The sequence below is a fragment of the Lithobates pipiens genome, unplaced genomic scaffold (assembly GCF_037356315.1).
Source record: "Lithobates pipiens isolate NorthernLeopardFrog02 unplaced genomic scaffold, aLitPip1_a1.2 Scaffold_11, whole genome shotgun sequence".
Classification (NCBI taxonomy): Eukaryota; Metazoa; Chordata; class Amphibia; order Anura; family Ranidae; genus Lithobates; species Lithobates pipiens.
In genome coordinates this window covers 4,196,042-4,213,438 of record NW_027507696.1, presented here as the reverse complement: position 1 = coordinate 4,213,438, position 17,397 = coordinate 4,196,042, and the positions used below count along the sequence as shown (strand labels likewise).

Below are 17,397 nucleotides of genomic sequence, written 5' to 3'. Positions count from 1 at the left end.
TAAATACAACAGGTCAGTAAATTGCCCCCAGCCTGTTGATTGGATGGTGAAGAAGCAGCTACTTACTGATGAGGTCATCACTCTGCTTTCTCCCCTTGTCAGCAAGTTTTGCAGTGTTAGATTGACAGCACTGTGTAATGTGATACAGCCAGACATTTTTGCAATGCAGGGGATTATAGACACATAGAATTAAGACAGATTAAAATACTTAAACTAGCTGCAGTTAAACTATGTTTATGTTTAGTTAAGGAATTAACACAATGGATTAAATGGTAATAATTTATCATTTGCAAGACCAAACTCGATCCTGCTGCATAAGTCAAACCTTTTCTGTAAGGGACATAAAGTATGAAGTATGCAGAACTGGCAGTGGAAATTTACTGTTAGCCCCCGTACACACGGTCGGACATTCCGAGAACAAAATCCGTCGGATTTTGTCTGACGGATTTTGTCCGAAACTGGTGTTGCATACACACGGTCGGACAAAGTTGTCGAAAGATCCGATCATTCGTAACGTGATGACGTAATTTAGTTACGACAGGACTACGTTCAGGCTAGTAGCCAATAGCTTTGGTCTTGGAATTTGATCTGAGCATCCGTGGCACTTTGTCCGATCGGAATTCTCTACACACAATCGGACAAAGTCCGATCGGATCATGTTGGAAAATTTTATAGCCCAGCTCTCAAACTTTGTCCGTCGGATATTCCGACAGAAACAATGCGATGGAGCCCACACACAGTTGGATTATCCGACAACACGGTCCGATCGGACATTTTCCGTCGGAATAGCCAACCGTGTGTACAAGGGCTTAGAGTTAAAGGGGTTGTAAAGGTAAATGTTTTTTCACCTTAATGCATTCTATGCATTAAGGTGAAAAAACATCTGACAGTCCTGGCGCCCCCAGCCCCCCCCCGTTTTACTTACCTCACCCCTCGAATGTCCACCGATGTCCTTTCCACCGTTCAGCCTGGCCGCTGATTGTCTGGAGTGGATGGATGGAAAGCAGCGCAGCCATTGGCTCGCGCTGCTGTCAATCACATCCACTGACGCAGAGCGTCAGGAGGCGGGGCCGTGTGATACAGCGAGCGGCTATAGCCGCCGGCTGTATCACGGGAGCGTGCCTGCAGATGCTTCTCACCATGCGAGGGAGCTCGCATGAACGTGAGAAGCACCTGCGGGAGGAAGCCAAGACAGCCCCCGAGGGACCCCAGAAGAGCAGGTTCGGGGCCACTCTGTGCAAAACGGGCTGCACAGTGGAGGTAAGTATGACATGTTTGTTATTTAAAAAAAATAAAAAAAATTCACTTTACAATCCCTTTAAACAATAATTTACATTTTTCCATTAGAACATACCAATTATTTATCATTTCATAAAGGACACTACAATAAACACATTATTTTTCTTTAAAAAAAAAAAAAACAATAGATTGGTTTCTGTTAGTTGGAAAATGACTTCTATACTCTGCGATCAAAGTCATAAATGGCCTCTCTGGAACTTTCTGATGTGGGTATTTTTGACCCCAGAGGGACTTTTCTTGTATTTTTAGTCAGATTTTTATTTTTATTTTTACCTGCTTTCCTGTCAAAGGTTTTCAATTTTCTTAACTAGCTTTCACATTATGTATACATGAAGACAAAGACTGACCAAAATACAATGGCAGAGGTCAAAGAGAGATGAGGATTGGACAAACTTGCATAGAATGACAGAAGGACAAAGTATAAAGAATTGAAGACACACTCCAGTCTAATATTAAAAAAAATATATAAAATATATCAACTGAATAATGGTAGACGGCTTGTCTGAATCGTTAAATGATTGGCTCCTGTAATATGAGAAAAATATAATCTCATGTTTTATGCAAAATATGCCTACTTATATTAAAATATTTTTCTTTAATTAAGATATGTCATTACCTTATTGTCTCACAAGCCAATCTGTGTGTTTTTCAGGATGGAGACCTCCTGCTTGGAGCTAGCTTTAGAAGGTGAGCGGTTGTGCAAGGCTGGAGATTTCAAAGCTGGTGCAGCTTTCTTTGAAGCAGCCGTCCAGGTTGGGACTGAGGATCTAAAGACACTTAGCGCCATCTACAGTCAGCTGGGGAATGCATACTTCTACTTGAAGGAATACGCTAAGGCACTCGAGTATCATAAACATGACCTTACCCTGGCCAGGTGAGCACACTCTCTATTGACTAAGCATTTTTCAGTCCATTACAACAAACAATCACAGCAAGGCGAGGGAATTGAAACTGCTAAAATATCATGAAGAACAGCACTGTCCTCTTAAAATAGGAGGTATTTTATCATTTTTCCAATACGGAACCCTAAAAAAAAAAAACTGTTGCTTATTAAAGTTTATGTACAGCCAGTTTACCATTTTGGAAATTTTCCCTAGCTTCCTATGTGAGATACCCAACAGGAAGTTGCCAAAATTAGAGGCTTTCCCTTCTTAGGCCCTGTACACACGGTCGGAGATTTCCACAACCAAATCCATCGGATTTTGTCCGTCGGATCTTGTCCGAAACTGTTGCATACACGCGGTCGGACAAAGTTGGCAAAAAATCCGATCATTCAGAACGTGATGACGTAATTTCATTACGATGGGACTACGTTCAGGCTAGTAGCCAGTAGCTTTGATGTAGGAATTTGATCTGAGCATGCGTGGCACTTGGTCCAATCAAAATTCTCTACACATGATCGGAGTATGTCCGACCGGCCCAGTTGGTCGGAAAATATTTCCAACAAGTTGGAAAATTGGGTCCGACGGATATTCAGACGGAATCAGTCCGATGCAGACCACACACAGTCGGATTATCTGACAACACGGTCCGATAGGACACATTCCAACGGATTCTCCGACCGTGTGTACAAGGGCTTAGACAGTTGTATCCAGAACATTTGCACCCATTCAAAGGTTTTCTCTCACTTATTGTTCTTAGAAAAAACTCCAAAAGTTTTGAATTTTTCCTCACTTTCTTTTTATAGTGACGATTGTCACTGGTACAAAATAGACCAGTGAAGTTCCTTTATGGACACAGAAAGTAATAAAAAGTTGCAAAAGATCTTCACTTTACCGGATACTGGGCAAAACTTTGCAAAGTATTTCTTGACACAGTGGCCAATTGTCCATTCAGAGCTGCAGTTTTTAAGTAGCAAATCAACAGCATGGATTACAAAGCTATTTTTCCAACTGTCCACCCAGAATCGCTGGTACTGGTCATAGATACCACCTAAATATAGAGTCATCCTCCATCAGTTTATCCACTGTCAATAGGTTTATAACCCAAATACAGCCTAAATATAGGATAATTTATTACCTGTCCATCTAGAGCTGTTGGTGTTTAGCACAGATACAGACTAAATATAGAGCCATTTATCCAACTGTCCATCCAAAACCGCTGGTTTATAGTATAATTACAACCAAACTACACAGCCAGTTTTCTAAGTGTCAAGCCAGTGCTGCTGGTGTATAGCCCAGATAGAGACTAAATATGGAGGTGTTTATCCACCAGAACCATTGGATTATAGCACAGATGCAGCTGAACTATAGAGCCATTTATCTGTGTGTTTTATAGCTGTTGAAGGCTTCTGGGCTGTCACCAGTGCACATAAGACATAATGCGGGGAATTAACAAAGACTCGCGTATGCACACCGCTTGCACAAGTCTTCTAAACTGAGAACACTAGCATATATTCTTAAGTATTAAAAGGGGTTCAAGACCCTTTGTTAATAAGTAGTGGTCCATTCTCTGTTCTGTGGCTGTGACAGGCAAGCTCCCATATCACAGCCACCCCCCATCTGCTCAACGAAAGAGGGAGGAGGGGGGTGTCAACCCTCACATCTCTGTTTGTGTTGTGTAGTCACTGCACGAGCAGAGTGAGAGAAATGGGTGCTGTCTGCTGAAAGTTCACACCCCATTTGACATGTCGCAACTGATGGGGAAAAATGCAACAGTTTTTCATATTGAAAAGTGCCGTATTCCCTTTGTCATTTAGGTGCAGACCTGCGCTAGTTTCTATTTCACTCAGAAATAGAAGCAGGCCAAGGTGGAACGAATAGACCTGAAACAGGTCTATCTGCTTAGTTAATGTGGCGCACGCCACTACTGACAGATTTCTGTGCCATTATAATGGCACAGAAAGCTTGATTATTCCCCCAAATGACATACACAATCCTTGTGCGCATGCATCCGATTCTCCTGATGGAAACTTTTATGCTGTTCTCATCTTAGATACAGACATGCATTTAAAAGTCTGGCTTTCTTATAAACAAATATATATAGTGTGATAATTCTGTTAAAGCCCAGTTCTCTAAGAGCCGGTTCACACAGGGGTGACTCGTCAGGCGACTTAGCCGCCTGACAAGTCGCGTCCCGTTCTGTGCAATGGAACCGTTCTAATCGGAGCGACTCAAGTCGCTCTGACTTAGAAAAAGGTTCCTGTGTGACTTTTGGGGCGACTTGCATTGACTTTTATACAGAAGTCATTTTGCAAGCCGCCGCTAAAGTCAGATCCCGGTCGCCTGAGGCAGTCGCGCTGCAAGTCGTGCCGCCTCAGTGTGAACCGGGTCTTAATGCATTAAAAGTGAAAAAACATTACACTATTATCATTGGAGAAAATGATGTTCTGTGAGAGCATGCTATAGAGAAGATGGTGAGAACAGACACATTTTGAAGGTGACGTTGTTGAAGATGATCTGATATACTGTACTATGGAATGCACAATAATGTAGTTGGAAATTCACAAGCCAATTTAATAGTATATTACTACAGTGCCAGAGATATTAGAATTTTGTACTGTTGTTGACTTTACTTTTTTGTGGATTACTACAGGATATGATGGCAGTATACACATAAAGAAATAACACTGATGACACATTGTTGCAGATTTTTTTGGAATTGTGCGGGTTTCACTGTGGAGGATTATGTAAATTAGACCTAATCCCATTACATTGCTGCCTATTATGCGTTAAAAAAAAAAAAAAAAAAAAACACTGTACATTTATGGCAATTGACATGAGTGCTGTGTTGTATCACATTTTCACTATTCAGCAGTAACATAACGTATTTTTGTTGTAGGTCTATTGGAGATCGTATTGGAGAGGCCAAAGCCAGCGGGAACTTGGGCAATACCCTCAAGGTCCTGGGACAGTATGATGAGGCCATTGCCTGCTGTCAAAGGCACCTGGATATCTCACAGGAGCAGGGAGACAAGGTATAAAAACCCATTGCAGAATTAAATTCCCTTCTGAAACTAATGCTCTATATTTTGCTGGTGAAGGAAAATCTCGCTTCTGCTACAGTTTTGCGAGGATTGTCAGTTGTCCTCCTGCAATCCTTATCATCTAAAATTGGAAACATTACATCTGCAACAAAGTCAGAAAATCTGCCCATATCATTGTAATATAAACCAAACTCTCATATATGTTTTTAGGCTAGATCATGGACTCTTGTCATTTGATTCTATGATGGTTATCCTCTCCTTCATATTTCATTGAGTGTGGGTAAAGCTCTAGATAGGTTTTTGGGATTTTGCATGCATGGAGAACAGTGACTGTAGAGATTTACCTGATTGGGCAGCCAGAAGCAAAAGGTTAATGGCAGGATGAAAATAGCTGCTGTATGGCAGGTAGTCCTTGAATTCCGCACCCATCCGTCCCTTCCCATATAAGGTTTCAAACACATCTGAATCTTTGTTTTATGTGGCCTGCAGGTGGGTGAAGCACGAGCATTATATAATGCTGGCAATGTATTTCATGCCAAAGGAAAGCAACTGTCATGGAACATGCCACAGATTCCAGGAGACCTCTCTGAGGAGGTGAAGGAGACACTCCTGAAAGCTACAGAGTATTATGAGTGAGTACCGAATTTCTGACAATTGTTTGTGCCATTCACTGCCAGTCCTAAATACTAACGCATTTCTTAAGTCATTATGATAAGCAATTTGCTTTTTGAAGGAGTTGAAGGTCCTTGAGATTATGTGAACCATAAGAAATCCCCAAGACTCTGTTTCAGCTTGCCACCTTGTCAGGTGTAACAGTGATTGTGGTAAATGTTAAAGGATAAGTTCAGCTTTTGGAACATGTTACATGTTCCACCTGTATTTGGGGTGGAAAATTGTACATTTCTTTATCGTACATCACGGGACACAGAGCCACAGTAATTACTGTATGGGTTAAATGGCTGCTTCAAGTGATGGACACTGGCACATTCTAGACAATAAATTCAATTCCCCATATAACCCCTCCCCTTACTGAGAATACCTCAGTTTTTTCCCCCAGTGTCTTAGGTGTTGATCACGAATAAAGATGTGCTGTGCTGAGCTCCGCTCGAATATTCCTTATTGGAGCAAGCCATGCAACTGGATCCATTCAAAGTGTCTTTTCCAGACCGAACTGAATGGTACCTGGGCCTTGTGTCCGAAGAAACAAGGTTTTACCTGTAACGCTTCTCTTTTTAGAGAGCTGGACTCTTGGATCCAGTATTTGTTTTTTTCAGCCATATTCCTGGCGGCGTGCTTTTTACAGGCCCAGGACTCTGGATCCCCTGATAAAAAGGGGGCCCCAGTCTCTGAAGTTTTTTTTAACGGAGCCCACCTTGTTACCACAGAACCCTGCAGCTGGATAAGGTAAGGGAGATTCCTAAGGATTTTTTTCTAATTCTTGTGGGTATTTCTCCTTTAAAGTAAATGTTGTCATGCCTATAGTTGCCACTGGGGGCAGCCAAGAGCATGTACCTGATTCCATGCTTGTCAGTCTTGCCTCTGTGTCAAGCTGCATGCTTCCTCCAGCCCAAACCTTTCTTTTCTTCCAAAATACGCAGAGCAGCGACAACATTTGCACTGCAGCATTATGCAGCTACAACATTGGCCATGGACCAGATCCTAACCTAGGCAGAAAAGCATGTGCTGTGCATATCGTCAATCTTCATTCCAGGAGTAGAGAACTGGCAGGCAGACTACTTAGTTGCCAGCAGTTGTTCCCAGGGGAATGATCCCTTCACCCCGACATCTTCCAGGCTATATGCCAAAGATGGGGGATCCTGGACATGAATCTGTTTGCATCCAAGTTCAATAACAAAGTCGACGACTTTGTGTCAAGAACAAGGGATCCACTCGCATGCGGAACAAATGCGTTGGTGACCCCATGGGATCAGTTCTCACTGATTTATGCATTGCCTCCTATTCTGCTGCTACCTCAACTTCTTCGCAGGATCAAGTGGGCAAAGAAGTCGATAGTTCTTGTGGTCCCAGTGTGGCCCAGAAGATCTTGGTATGCAGAAATGGTAAAGATGGTGGTGGGGCCCCATGAACCCTACCACCATGTCCACTCTGGCTATCGCAGGGACCAGTGTTCCATCCTACTTTACAAACACTAAATATAACGGTTTGACTGTTGAAACCCACATTCTGAAGAATCGCGGGCTGTCAGGCTCAGTGATATCTACTTTGATTAATGCAAGGAAGCCAGCTTCCAGAGTCATTTATTATAGAGTCTGGAAGGCATATGTTTCCTGGTGTGAATCCAGGGGTTGGCATCTTAGAAAGTATGTCGTAGGTAGAATCCTTGCCTTTATGCAGATGGGGTTAGAGATGAAACTGGCCTTGAGTACTATCAAGTGTCAAGTCCTGGCCTTATCGGTATTGTTTCAACGACCGCTTGCTTTGCATTATTTGGTCCGAAGCTTTATACAGGAGGTAACGCAGCTTAATCCACCAGTTAGAGCAGCCTTGAACCCATGGGACTTGAATTTAGTTCTATTGGCGTTACGGAAACAACATATTCCTTTAGTCCTTTTGACAAGGAAGCTAGTTTTTCTGGTAGCCATTTCTTCTGAAAGAAGGGTATCAGAGTTGGTGGCTCTTTCTTGTAAAGAGCCATATTTTAATTATTCACAAGGATAGAGTAGTATTGCGTCCTCATCCTAGCTTTCTGCCAAAGGTGGTTTCAGGTTTTCACCTAAACCAGGATATTGTTTTACCTTCATTTTTTCCAGAACCCTGTTCTAAGGAAGGAAATTCACTACATTCTTTGGATGTAGTGAGAGCAGTCAAAATCTATTTGAAGGCGACTGCTCAGGTTCGCAAAACAGATGTTTTGTTTGTGTTGCCTGAAGGTCCTAGGAAAGGACAGGCAGCTTCGAAATCCACTATTGCCAAATGGATTTGGCAAGTAATTATTCAAGCTTATGGTTTGAAGAGGAAAGTTCCACCTTTTCAAATCAAAGCGCACTCCACCAGGACTGTTAGGCTTCATGGGCAGTGCATCACCAAGCCTGCATGGCTGAAATCTGAAAGACCGCAACTTAGTCCATACATTCACCAGATTCTTTCAGGTGGATGTAAGAAGGCATGAGGTTATCGCCTTTGGGCGCAGTGTACTGCAGGCAGCAGTATAGGTCCTTAGGTCTGATTGCATCCTACTTTTGATTGTGTCTCCTCCCCTCAGGTGGCATTGCTCTGGGACATCCCATACAGCAATTACTGTGGCTCTGTGTCCCGTGATGTACGATAAAGAAAATAGGATTTTTATAACAGCTTACCTGTAAAATCCTTTTCTTGGAGTACATCATGGGACACAGTGGTCCCTCAAAACTGAGGTACTCCCGGTACAGGGAGGGGTTATATGGGGAATTGAACTTCCTGTCTAGGGTGTGCCAGTGTCTATCACCTGAAGGTGCCATATAACCCATACAGTAATTACTGTGGCTCTGTGTCCCGTGATGTACTCCAATAAAATGATTTTTACAGGTAAGCTGTTATAAAAATCCTATTATTCCAGCTCCTGCTGTCAATTTCACTCATCTCCACCACTTTATGACAGCGGGCAGCTGATCTTCAACCCCTACTTGCTGTCACTGTTTGAAAAGAAAGTTGCCATGTGGGGCTCTGCCAACATGGCTGCGTCATTCATTCACAGTTTCATTTGAATGAATGAACTACATCTACTGTCAGCCATTGCGACTTATGGCTTGTAGTTCTCAGTGAGCTGTGAGGGCGCTGGTGAGCGGTTCATTGATTCTTCCTGCTCTCATGTAACTGCCTACCCATACAGGCAGACAGCTTTCTTGAGAGTCTGCAGGAGCCCTGCATTGGACCCATGATCTGCTGATCACGGATGCAATGCTCTGCATGCTCCCTAGAAAAAAATAATACATATTTTTTTATCTGCAAAAAAAGTGCATTTATAATTTTTTTTTTTGAAAAGGTGAACTCATCCTTTAAGAAATTGGTGAGGTTTGCAACATGGAACATGTCACTATTTGGCTCTAAAAATTATATCTTTAAAAAAATGTCAAAAATTTGTTCCCATATTTCCCATACTTTTCTTATATTACATTTGTAGCGGACCCCACGCTTAGATGGGTGATAAGAATGTGTTTTTTTTGGGCCTGATTGTTTTTCCTAGGCCTGGTTGTTTATTTGGGGATGAGAGTGTTGGTGTAGAATGGGGTGTGACCACCTACAATTGGACTCAGGGATACCTCCTCTGCTGGATAGTGGGCAGGACTGGACAGAGAGGAAGGACTGAGGTCTGAGTGGCAGGAAACCCATGTGAGAGAATGGACCAATGGTTAATTTCTTTGATCACTGGGTGTCTCTCATATAAAAAGGGGGTCACATGCTCAACAGGGGCTGGAAGTACTGAGAAAGGAGAGGAGGAGGGCCGGAGGTTCAGAGACCCCGGAGCCTCCGGGCAGAGGTTGGAAGGCCTGGGGGTTCAGAGACCCCAGAGCTGGATAACCGGAGGAGTAGGAGTCCAGTGGACCCACAACTGGTCCCTGGAGGAACATCAACCATGTAGAGATTGAACAGAGACCGGGCGAACCCATGCGGGGATGTACCAGACATCAAAGGATGAGGAAGTAGGAGTCAAGTGGATGGAGAAAACTGGGAATTCGGCTTTCTGTGAGTAACATGGACTGTTGATTGGGAGTGAGCAAAGGGAGAATTTGTGTATCACCGCAGTCCTTGGACGCACAGTGTGTTCCCAGAATAGCAGCGCAGGAGGGAGTCACCAGGAGTGAAGTATAATGGGCCAATAAGATAAAATAACGGGGCATCTCATATCATCAGTTTCAGCATTTATTGATTTACCTCAGAGTAAAGCATTATCAACTTTAAAGTCCTCTGGTGTGTGAAACTCCATGGGACAGGAACATAACGGGGCTAACTGACAAACAGCTAATGAACAACATTGCAGCTCCCAAGGGAGTAGTGCGCTACACATTGTTTAAATTTACTGCTTTATTTACAGTACATTGGCAGCTTGGGTACAAAAACATACCAAGTGTATTGGTCAAATGAAAAAGTCCTAAAAGATTTAAAGAATCCCATGGTTATCGGTTAGGAAACATCTATTTTCCAGGAGACATCTTCTGCTTATTGAGAAAAACTGACCTTTTGCTGGTCTGTTTTTAAATACAGAAAAACAGGATATGTAAATTCTTATTACAGTGTACCAATACAGGGTACTATTATCAGATAAAGTATGCTTAAAGTGGAGGGCCACCCTGAAAAAAAAAAATACATTAAAAATTTGAAAAAAAACAGAAAAAAAAAATGATTTTTTTTTTTTAACTTACCAGAAATGCCTGTTGCTATGCACATCATCCTAATCTGCCTCTTCCTCCTCCACGGGGATCTTCTATCTTCTCTCCTCCGTGCGGCGTCTTCTGGGTAATGGGTCGCGCTGTGTTCTGGGAACTGTGTGTCCCAGAACACAGCGCGCCCCATTCACAAACCGCTGCGCGACTCGCGCATGCGCAGTAGGAAACGGGCAGTGAAGCCGCAAGGCTCCACTGCCTGTTTCCCATTGCCAAAATGGCGGCACCGGGACCCGAGAGCTGAGGGACGGGTCAGCCTCGGGCGGCCGACATCGCGGGCGCCCTGGACAGGTAAGTGTGCTTATTAAAAGTCAGCAGCTACAGTGTTTGCAGCTGCTGACTTTTATTTTTATTTTTTTAAACCGGCCCTCCTCTTTAATATGTTATTGATTGTCTTTATTTATACAGCTCTGACATGTTCTCCTATACTTTGCAGAGAAAATGCAATCATTTATACCACTGCAGAAAAGCTTACACTCTAATGTTTCCACCAAGTACCTACAAAGGTAGTCACTTCTCTGGGTGTGTAGCTGAGTAGTAATGTCTTCTGAGCTGTCTGCTGTCAAGTTGTGGTAAGCAATGCAGTGGTGACCCAGAAACAAATGCACTCAGTCTGATGATAATATATCATCACCCAGCATAACAGCAGGAGCTTAATGGGGGGGGGGGGGGGTGGCATATTTGTGGTTTATGGGGTTTATTTTTTTTGTAAAATACTTTTTATTAAGTTTTATAATATACATACAACTTCAGCCGCAGGTTGTGGGTAACAGTCACCGGTTACAGTAAAATTCCCACCAATTCAATACACACGGACTTTTACTATGGGGTTTATTTACTAAAGCTAGAAAAGGCAAAATTAGTCACAAATCTGCATATGAACCAATCAGATTCTAACCTCAGCTTCTTCAGATAAGCTTTGGCAATAAAACCTGGAAGCTGATTTCTATGCAGAATTGTGACAAATTTCACCCTCTTTAGTAAATAAACCCCCTATGTGTCAAATAATTGCCTGCACCCCATGTTTGAGTTTGTTCAATAATTCAGCGTATTACAAAATGCTAAAATGCATATATGCCATAAACTGCTATCTTGATATTACTGGCTGCAAACAGATATCCACTGATTAAAGCGGAGCTCCACCCTAAAGTGGACCTTCCGCTCATTGGAATCCTCCCCCCCTCCGGCGCCACAGTTGGCACCTTTCAGGGGGGAGGGGGGTGCAGGTACCTGTACAGTACAGGTATCTGCACCCACTTCCGAGATAGCTCTCTGCGGAAAGGGGAGCGTAGATTACGCCCCTTTCCGAAGGTCCCCCGCTGTCTGCTGGGAAACACACAGATCCCAGAGGCAGCGGGTCCACCCTTATTGCGCAGCGCGACTCGCGCATGCGCAGTAGGGAACCGGGAAATGAAGCCGAAAGGCTCCACTTCCTGATTCCCATACCCAAGATGGCGGCGGCAGGACCCGAGAGAAGATCGAGAGATCGGCTTCGGGGGGCCGACATCGCGGGCGCGCTGGACAGGTAAGTGTCACTATTTTAAAAGTCAGCAGCTGCAGTATTTGTAGCTGCTGGCTTTTAAAAAAAAAAAAAAAAACGCGGACTCCCGGCGGACTCCCGCTTTAAGCAACAATGCTCTGCTTTTGCTGAGGTTCTTGATGGTTATCAGGTGGTATTAAACAAACTCTAGTTTCTTTTTTATCTGTATGAATATCATTATGGCAGGTACTTGACCAACTGGCCAAAATAAACTCCACATCTTTGTACTGTAAACATGCAGTACTGGTGTATTTAGATAAAAGCTTTTATGAAATAATGTGTTTTTGGCGTTAGTTATTGCATTAGCCTTATATTCTACCTGCTACACTGTGATTTATGCTTCATTACATGAGTTATCATGGTCGCTGGCCTTTCTGTGTTACAGGAGGAACTTGGAACTGGTGAAACAGCTGGGTGACAGGGCAGCTCAGGGTCGGGCTTATGGAAATCTAGGAAACACACACTACCTCTTAGGCAACTTCAACGAGGCCATCGCTTTCCACAAAGAGGTGAGTCACTATGATGCACTGTACTGTATACACTTCCTGGTGACGTAACAATACGAAACGTATGTGAAGGCGCTTCTTGGTCACGTTACTTCCGGCCTTATGATTGATCGCGCTGGTCGGTGGAACGCGTGCCAACAGCGAGTGTGAGATGGGAGGCACCATTTGATCCAGACACACGCAAGTAGCCTTAGTGCTGGGCGAAGGCACTTATATGTAAGCAGACACTTGGCTTCGTATTTATTAAATGTTTTAAAGTGGAGCTTCCGCTCATTGGAACCCTCCCCCCCTCCTGCGCCACAATTGGCACCTTTCAGGGGGGAGGGGGGTGCAGGTACCTGTACAGTACAGGTATCTGCACCCACTTCCGGCATAGATATCTGCAGAAGTCCCTCAAGGCTCTCCGTTGTCACCTGTTCTCTTCAACATTTACATTCGCCCACTCCTCCAAATCATCAGATGCTCAGATCTCTGCTTCCACTCTTACGCTGACGACACGCAACTTTATTTCCGGATCAAGGGAAAAAAAGATCACCAACAACAACTTGAAAACTGCCTCAAATCAATAGAGGACTGGATGACCACCAACTCCCTCCAGCTGAACCAATCAAAGACAGAGCTTCTTATCTTACACCAAAATCATAAGCCCGCAACCAAAACCTCCTGGTCTCCACCAACCGTCTTTGGGCAGACTATCTCCCCAAAGACCAAAGCGAAGAGTCTCGGGGTTATTTTAGACGCACAAATGTCAATGGATGCGCAAATAGGATCTGTAGTCAGTCGATCTCACCATCTGCTGCGCATGCTTCGCAGACTCATCCCTTTTATCCCAAAGAATGACAAAGCAGTGGTAGTTGGAACAATCATTAATTCACGACTGGACTACGCAAACTCGCTTTACATAGGATTACCACAATATCAACTTGCGCGATTACAACTGATCCAAAACACGGCGGCAAGGCTGATAACAGGAAAAAAACCCTGAGAATCCATTTCTCCTTCACTGAGGAGCTTACATTGGCTAACCGTAAAGAATCGGATCACGTTCAAGACCCTTTGCCTCACCCACAAATGCGTGCATAGAGAAGCTCCGCAATACCTAATGGAGAAAATAAATCATTACACACCAAACCGCAGTCTTCGATCAGCCAACAAAAACCTCCTCCTCGTGCCCGGGTGATCGGAGATTCGCTGTCCAAGGGCCTCGGCTATGGAATGCTCTACCAATCAACATCCGCCTGGAAGACAATCACCTGGCTTTTAGGAAAAAACTCAAGACCTTCCTCTTTTAGCAGATGATCAAAGCTCGCCACAGCGCCTAGAGGCGATTCAGTTCGCATTGTGCGCTATATAAGTATTTCATTCATTCATTCAAGGTACGCCCCTTTCCGCAGAATCTACGTCCCTTTCCGAAGGTCCCCTGCTGTCTGCTGGGAAACACACGGATCCCAGAGACAGCGGGGACCATCCTTATTGCGCAGCGCGACTCGCGCATGCGCAGTAGGGAACCGGGAAATGAAGCCGCAAGGCTCCACTTCCTGATTCCCATACCCAAGATGGCAGCACCCAAGAGACGATCGAGAGATCGGCTTCGGGTGCCGACATCGCGGGTGCGCTGGGCGGGTAAGTGTCATTATTTTAAAAGTCAGCAGCTGCAGTATTTGTAGCTGCTGGCTTTTAAAAAAAAAAAAAAAAACGGCGGACTCCTGCTTTAATAAACAGGATTACACTATTGGTTTCCCTTTACATTCTTTCATAAACCTTACTTGCGGTCTTGTGGAGGAGGGATTCATACCTAAAGCAATCTCCTATATTGAGCAAGTACATCTTGCTGAAAGTGCTGCTTGACCTTCTTTTTAATTAAAGAGATCACTTCTATCTGGTAAGCAGAACCCACATTTGTAGCACTTTGGGTGTATAAATTCCAGTTGGAGATGGGATTGTTCACTATGATGCCATATGGAAGATAACCAGCACTGAAGAATTGTATGCACTAGGACTCAGAGCACATTGCACGCTATTATGGATATACAGTGGGGATGGAAAGTATTCAGACCCCCTTACATTTTTCACTCTTTGTTATATTGCAGCCATTTGTTAAAATCATTTAAGTTAATATTTTTCCTCATTAACGTACACACAGCACCCCATATTGACAGAAAAACACAGAATTGTTGACATTTTTGCAGATTTATTAAAAAGAAAAACTGAAATATCACATGGTCCTAGGTATTCAGACCCTTTGTTGTGACACTCAAATATTTAACTCAGGTGCTGTCCATTTCTTTTGATCATCTTTGAGATGGTTCTACACCTTCATTTGTGTCCAGCTGTGTTTGAGTATACCGATTGGACTTGATTAGGAAAGCCACCCACCTGTCTATATAAGACCTTACAGCTCACAGTGCATGTCAGAACAAATGAGAATCATGAGGTCAAAGGAACTGCCTGAAGAGCTCAGAGACAGAATTGTGGCAAGGCACAGATCTGGCCAAGGTTACAAAAAAAAAATTCTGCTGCACTTAAGGCTCCTAAGAGCCCAGTGGTCTCCATAATCCTTAAATGGAAGACGTTTGGCATGACCAGAACCCTTCCTAGAGCTGGCTGTCTGGCCAAACTGAGCTATCTGGGGAGAAGAGCCTTGGTGAGAGAAGTAAAGAAGAACCCAAAGATCACTGTGGCCAAGCTCCAGAGATGCAGTTGGGAGATGGGAGAAAGTTGTAGAAGGTCAACCATCAGTGCATGGCTGTATTAGATCAAAAGGGGTCTTCTACTAAATACTGAGCAAAGGGTCTGAATACTTAGAACCATGTGATATTTCAGTTTTTCTATTTTAATAAATCTGAAAAAAAGTCAACAATTCTGTGTTTTTCTGTCAATATGGGGTGCTGTGTGTACATTAACCAGTTCCTGACCGGCGCACGGCGATGTACGTTGGCAGAATGGCACGGGCAGGCATATTGGCGTACAGGTACGTCCATTTTAATATGCCGCCCTGCCATCGCATGCGCACCGCCTGGCGGCGCGCTCGCGTGCCGGTTGGGACCCCCATGAGTCTGGTCGTGGGTCCCACGGACTCGATTGCCGCAGGGATACCCTACACTGCCACCCCCTGGTTAACCCCTTCACTGCCAGTGTCATTTACACAGGAATCACTGCATTTGTATAGCACTGATTGCTGTATAAATGACGATGGTCCCAAAAATGTGTCAAAAATGTCCGATGTGTCTGCCATAATGTCGCAGTCACAATAAAAATCGCTGATCGCCACCATTACTAGTAAAAAAAAAAAATTATTAATAAAAATGCCATAAAACTATCCCCTATTTTGTAAACGCTATAACATTTGCACAAACCAATAAATTTTTTTTACCAAAAATATGTAGAAGAATACGTATCGGCCTAAACTGAGGGAAAAAAAAGTTTTTTTTATATATTTTTATAGCAAAAAGTAAAAAATAATGCGTTTTTTTTTCAAAATTGTCGCTCTATTTTTGTTTATAGTGCAAAAAATAAAAACCGCAGAGGTGATCAAATACCACCAAAAGAAAGCTCTATTTGTGGGAAAAAAAGGACGTCAATTTTGTTTGGGAGCCACGTCGCAGGACTGCGCAATTGTCAGTTAAAGCGACGCAGTGCCGAATCGCAAAAAGTGGTCTGGTCTTAAGCCAGCAAAATGGTCCGGGGCTGAAAGTGGTAATGAGGAAAAAAATGAACTTAACTGATTTTAGCAAATGGCTGCAATATAACAAAGAGTGAAAAATTTAAGGGGGTCTGAATACTTTCCGTCCCCACTGTAGAGGAATTGTTCTACTGAAATATTTAATTAAAATTGCACTTATTATTGGACCTATGGTCCTCATATGAACAGCCCCTCACACTTAATCTATCACTATCTAAAGTAGACTCGCCTACCTTAGGGGAGCAGCAGTCAATTAATCCACTCATTTTAGTTTTTTGCGCAAGTTACAAATTCTTTTTAACTGTACCGTATATCTGATGTACTCACACTTCACTCTTCTCTCTTCAACTCATTGCTATTTTGTATTCTCTGCAAGAGTAACTTCCTTTGGATGGAGAGGGGATGTGGGAGCATACATAAACCAATTCTATCTTCTTCACCCAACATAACTATTTGTTATCCTAATTTATGCAACATAAAGTGTGATTACTGTAATATCAGTTCTTCTTCAACTAAAGATTGATTTCTTAGGTGAAATGTGAAGTTATTTCACTTCCTGACAACAAAGGAATTAGCCATTCAGGAGAATTCAATGCCTACTGAGACCACCTTTATATATACAGTATATACAGCTGGTACAATAAGTGTTGAACATGTCAAAATTTTTCTGGGTAAATATATTTCTAAGGGCCGGTTCACACAGCGGGCGATGCGAGGCGACACGACTCGCCTCGCCTCGCTCCCGCAAGTCGCCCCCGTTCTGTACAATGGAACCGTTCTGAGAGGAGCGACTCGAGTCGCTCCGACTCAGAAAAAAGGTTCCTGTACTACTTTCGGGCGACCTCGGGGCGACTTGCATTGACTTCTATACAGAAGTCATTTGCAAGTCGCCGCCGAGGCCGCTGCAGGTCGCGGCGAGGCAAGTCGGAGTCGCCTCGCCTCGCCTGCTGTGTGAACCGGCCCTTAAGGTGTTATTGACATGAAATTTTCACCACATGTCTTTATCATCCTGGTAGATGCAACAAATGTTTATCAAGAATGTCTTGGTACATTTTTCCATTCAT

General features: G+C 43.5%; 1 protein-coding gene across 1 annotated transcript in view; it reads left to right on the top strand.

The window, feature by feature from the left end:
• Window positions 1–17,397, top strand: part of GPSM1 (G protein signaling modulator 1) — a 391,197-nt gene that overhangs the window by 151,630 nt on the left and 222,170 nt on the right. Inside the window, exons 4-7 of the mRNA XM_077468201.1 lie at window positions 1,952–2,173; window positions 5,080–5,215; window positions 5,714–5,856; window positions 12,531–12,654. Of these exons, the coding sequence (XP_077324327.1) occupies window positions 1,952–2,173; window positions 5,080–5,215; window positions 5,714–5,856; window positions 12,531–12,654 (625 nt within the window). The remainder of the gene's footprint in view (window positions 1–1,951; window positions 2,174–5,079; window positions 5,216–5,713; window positions 5,857–12,530; window positions 12,655–17,397) is intronic.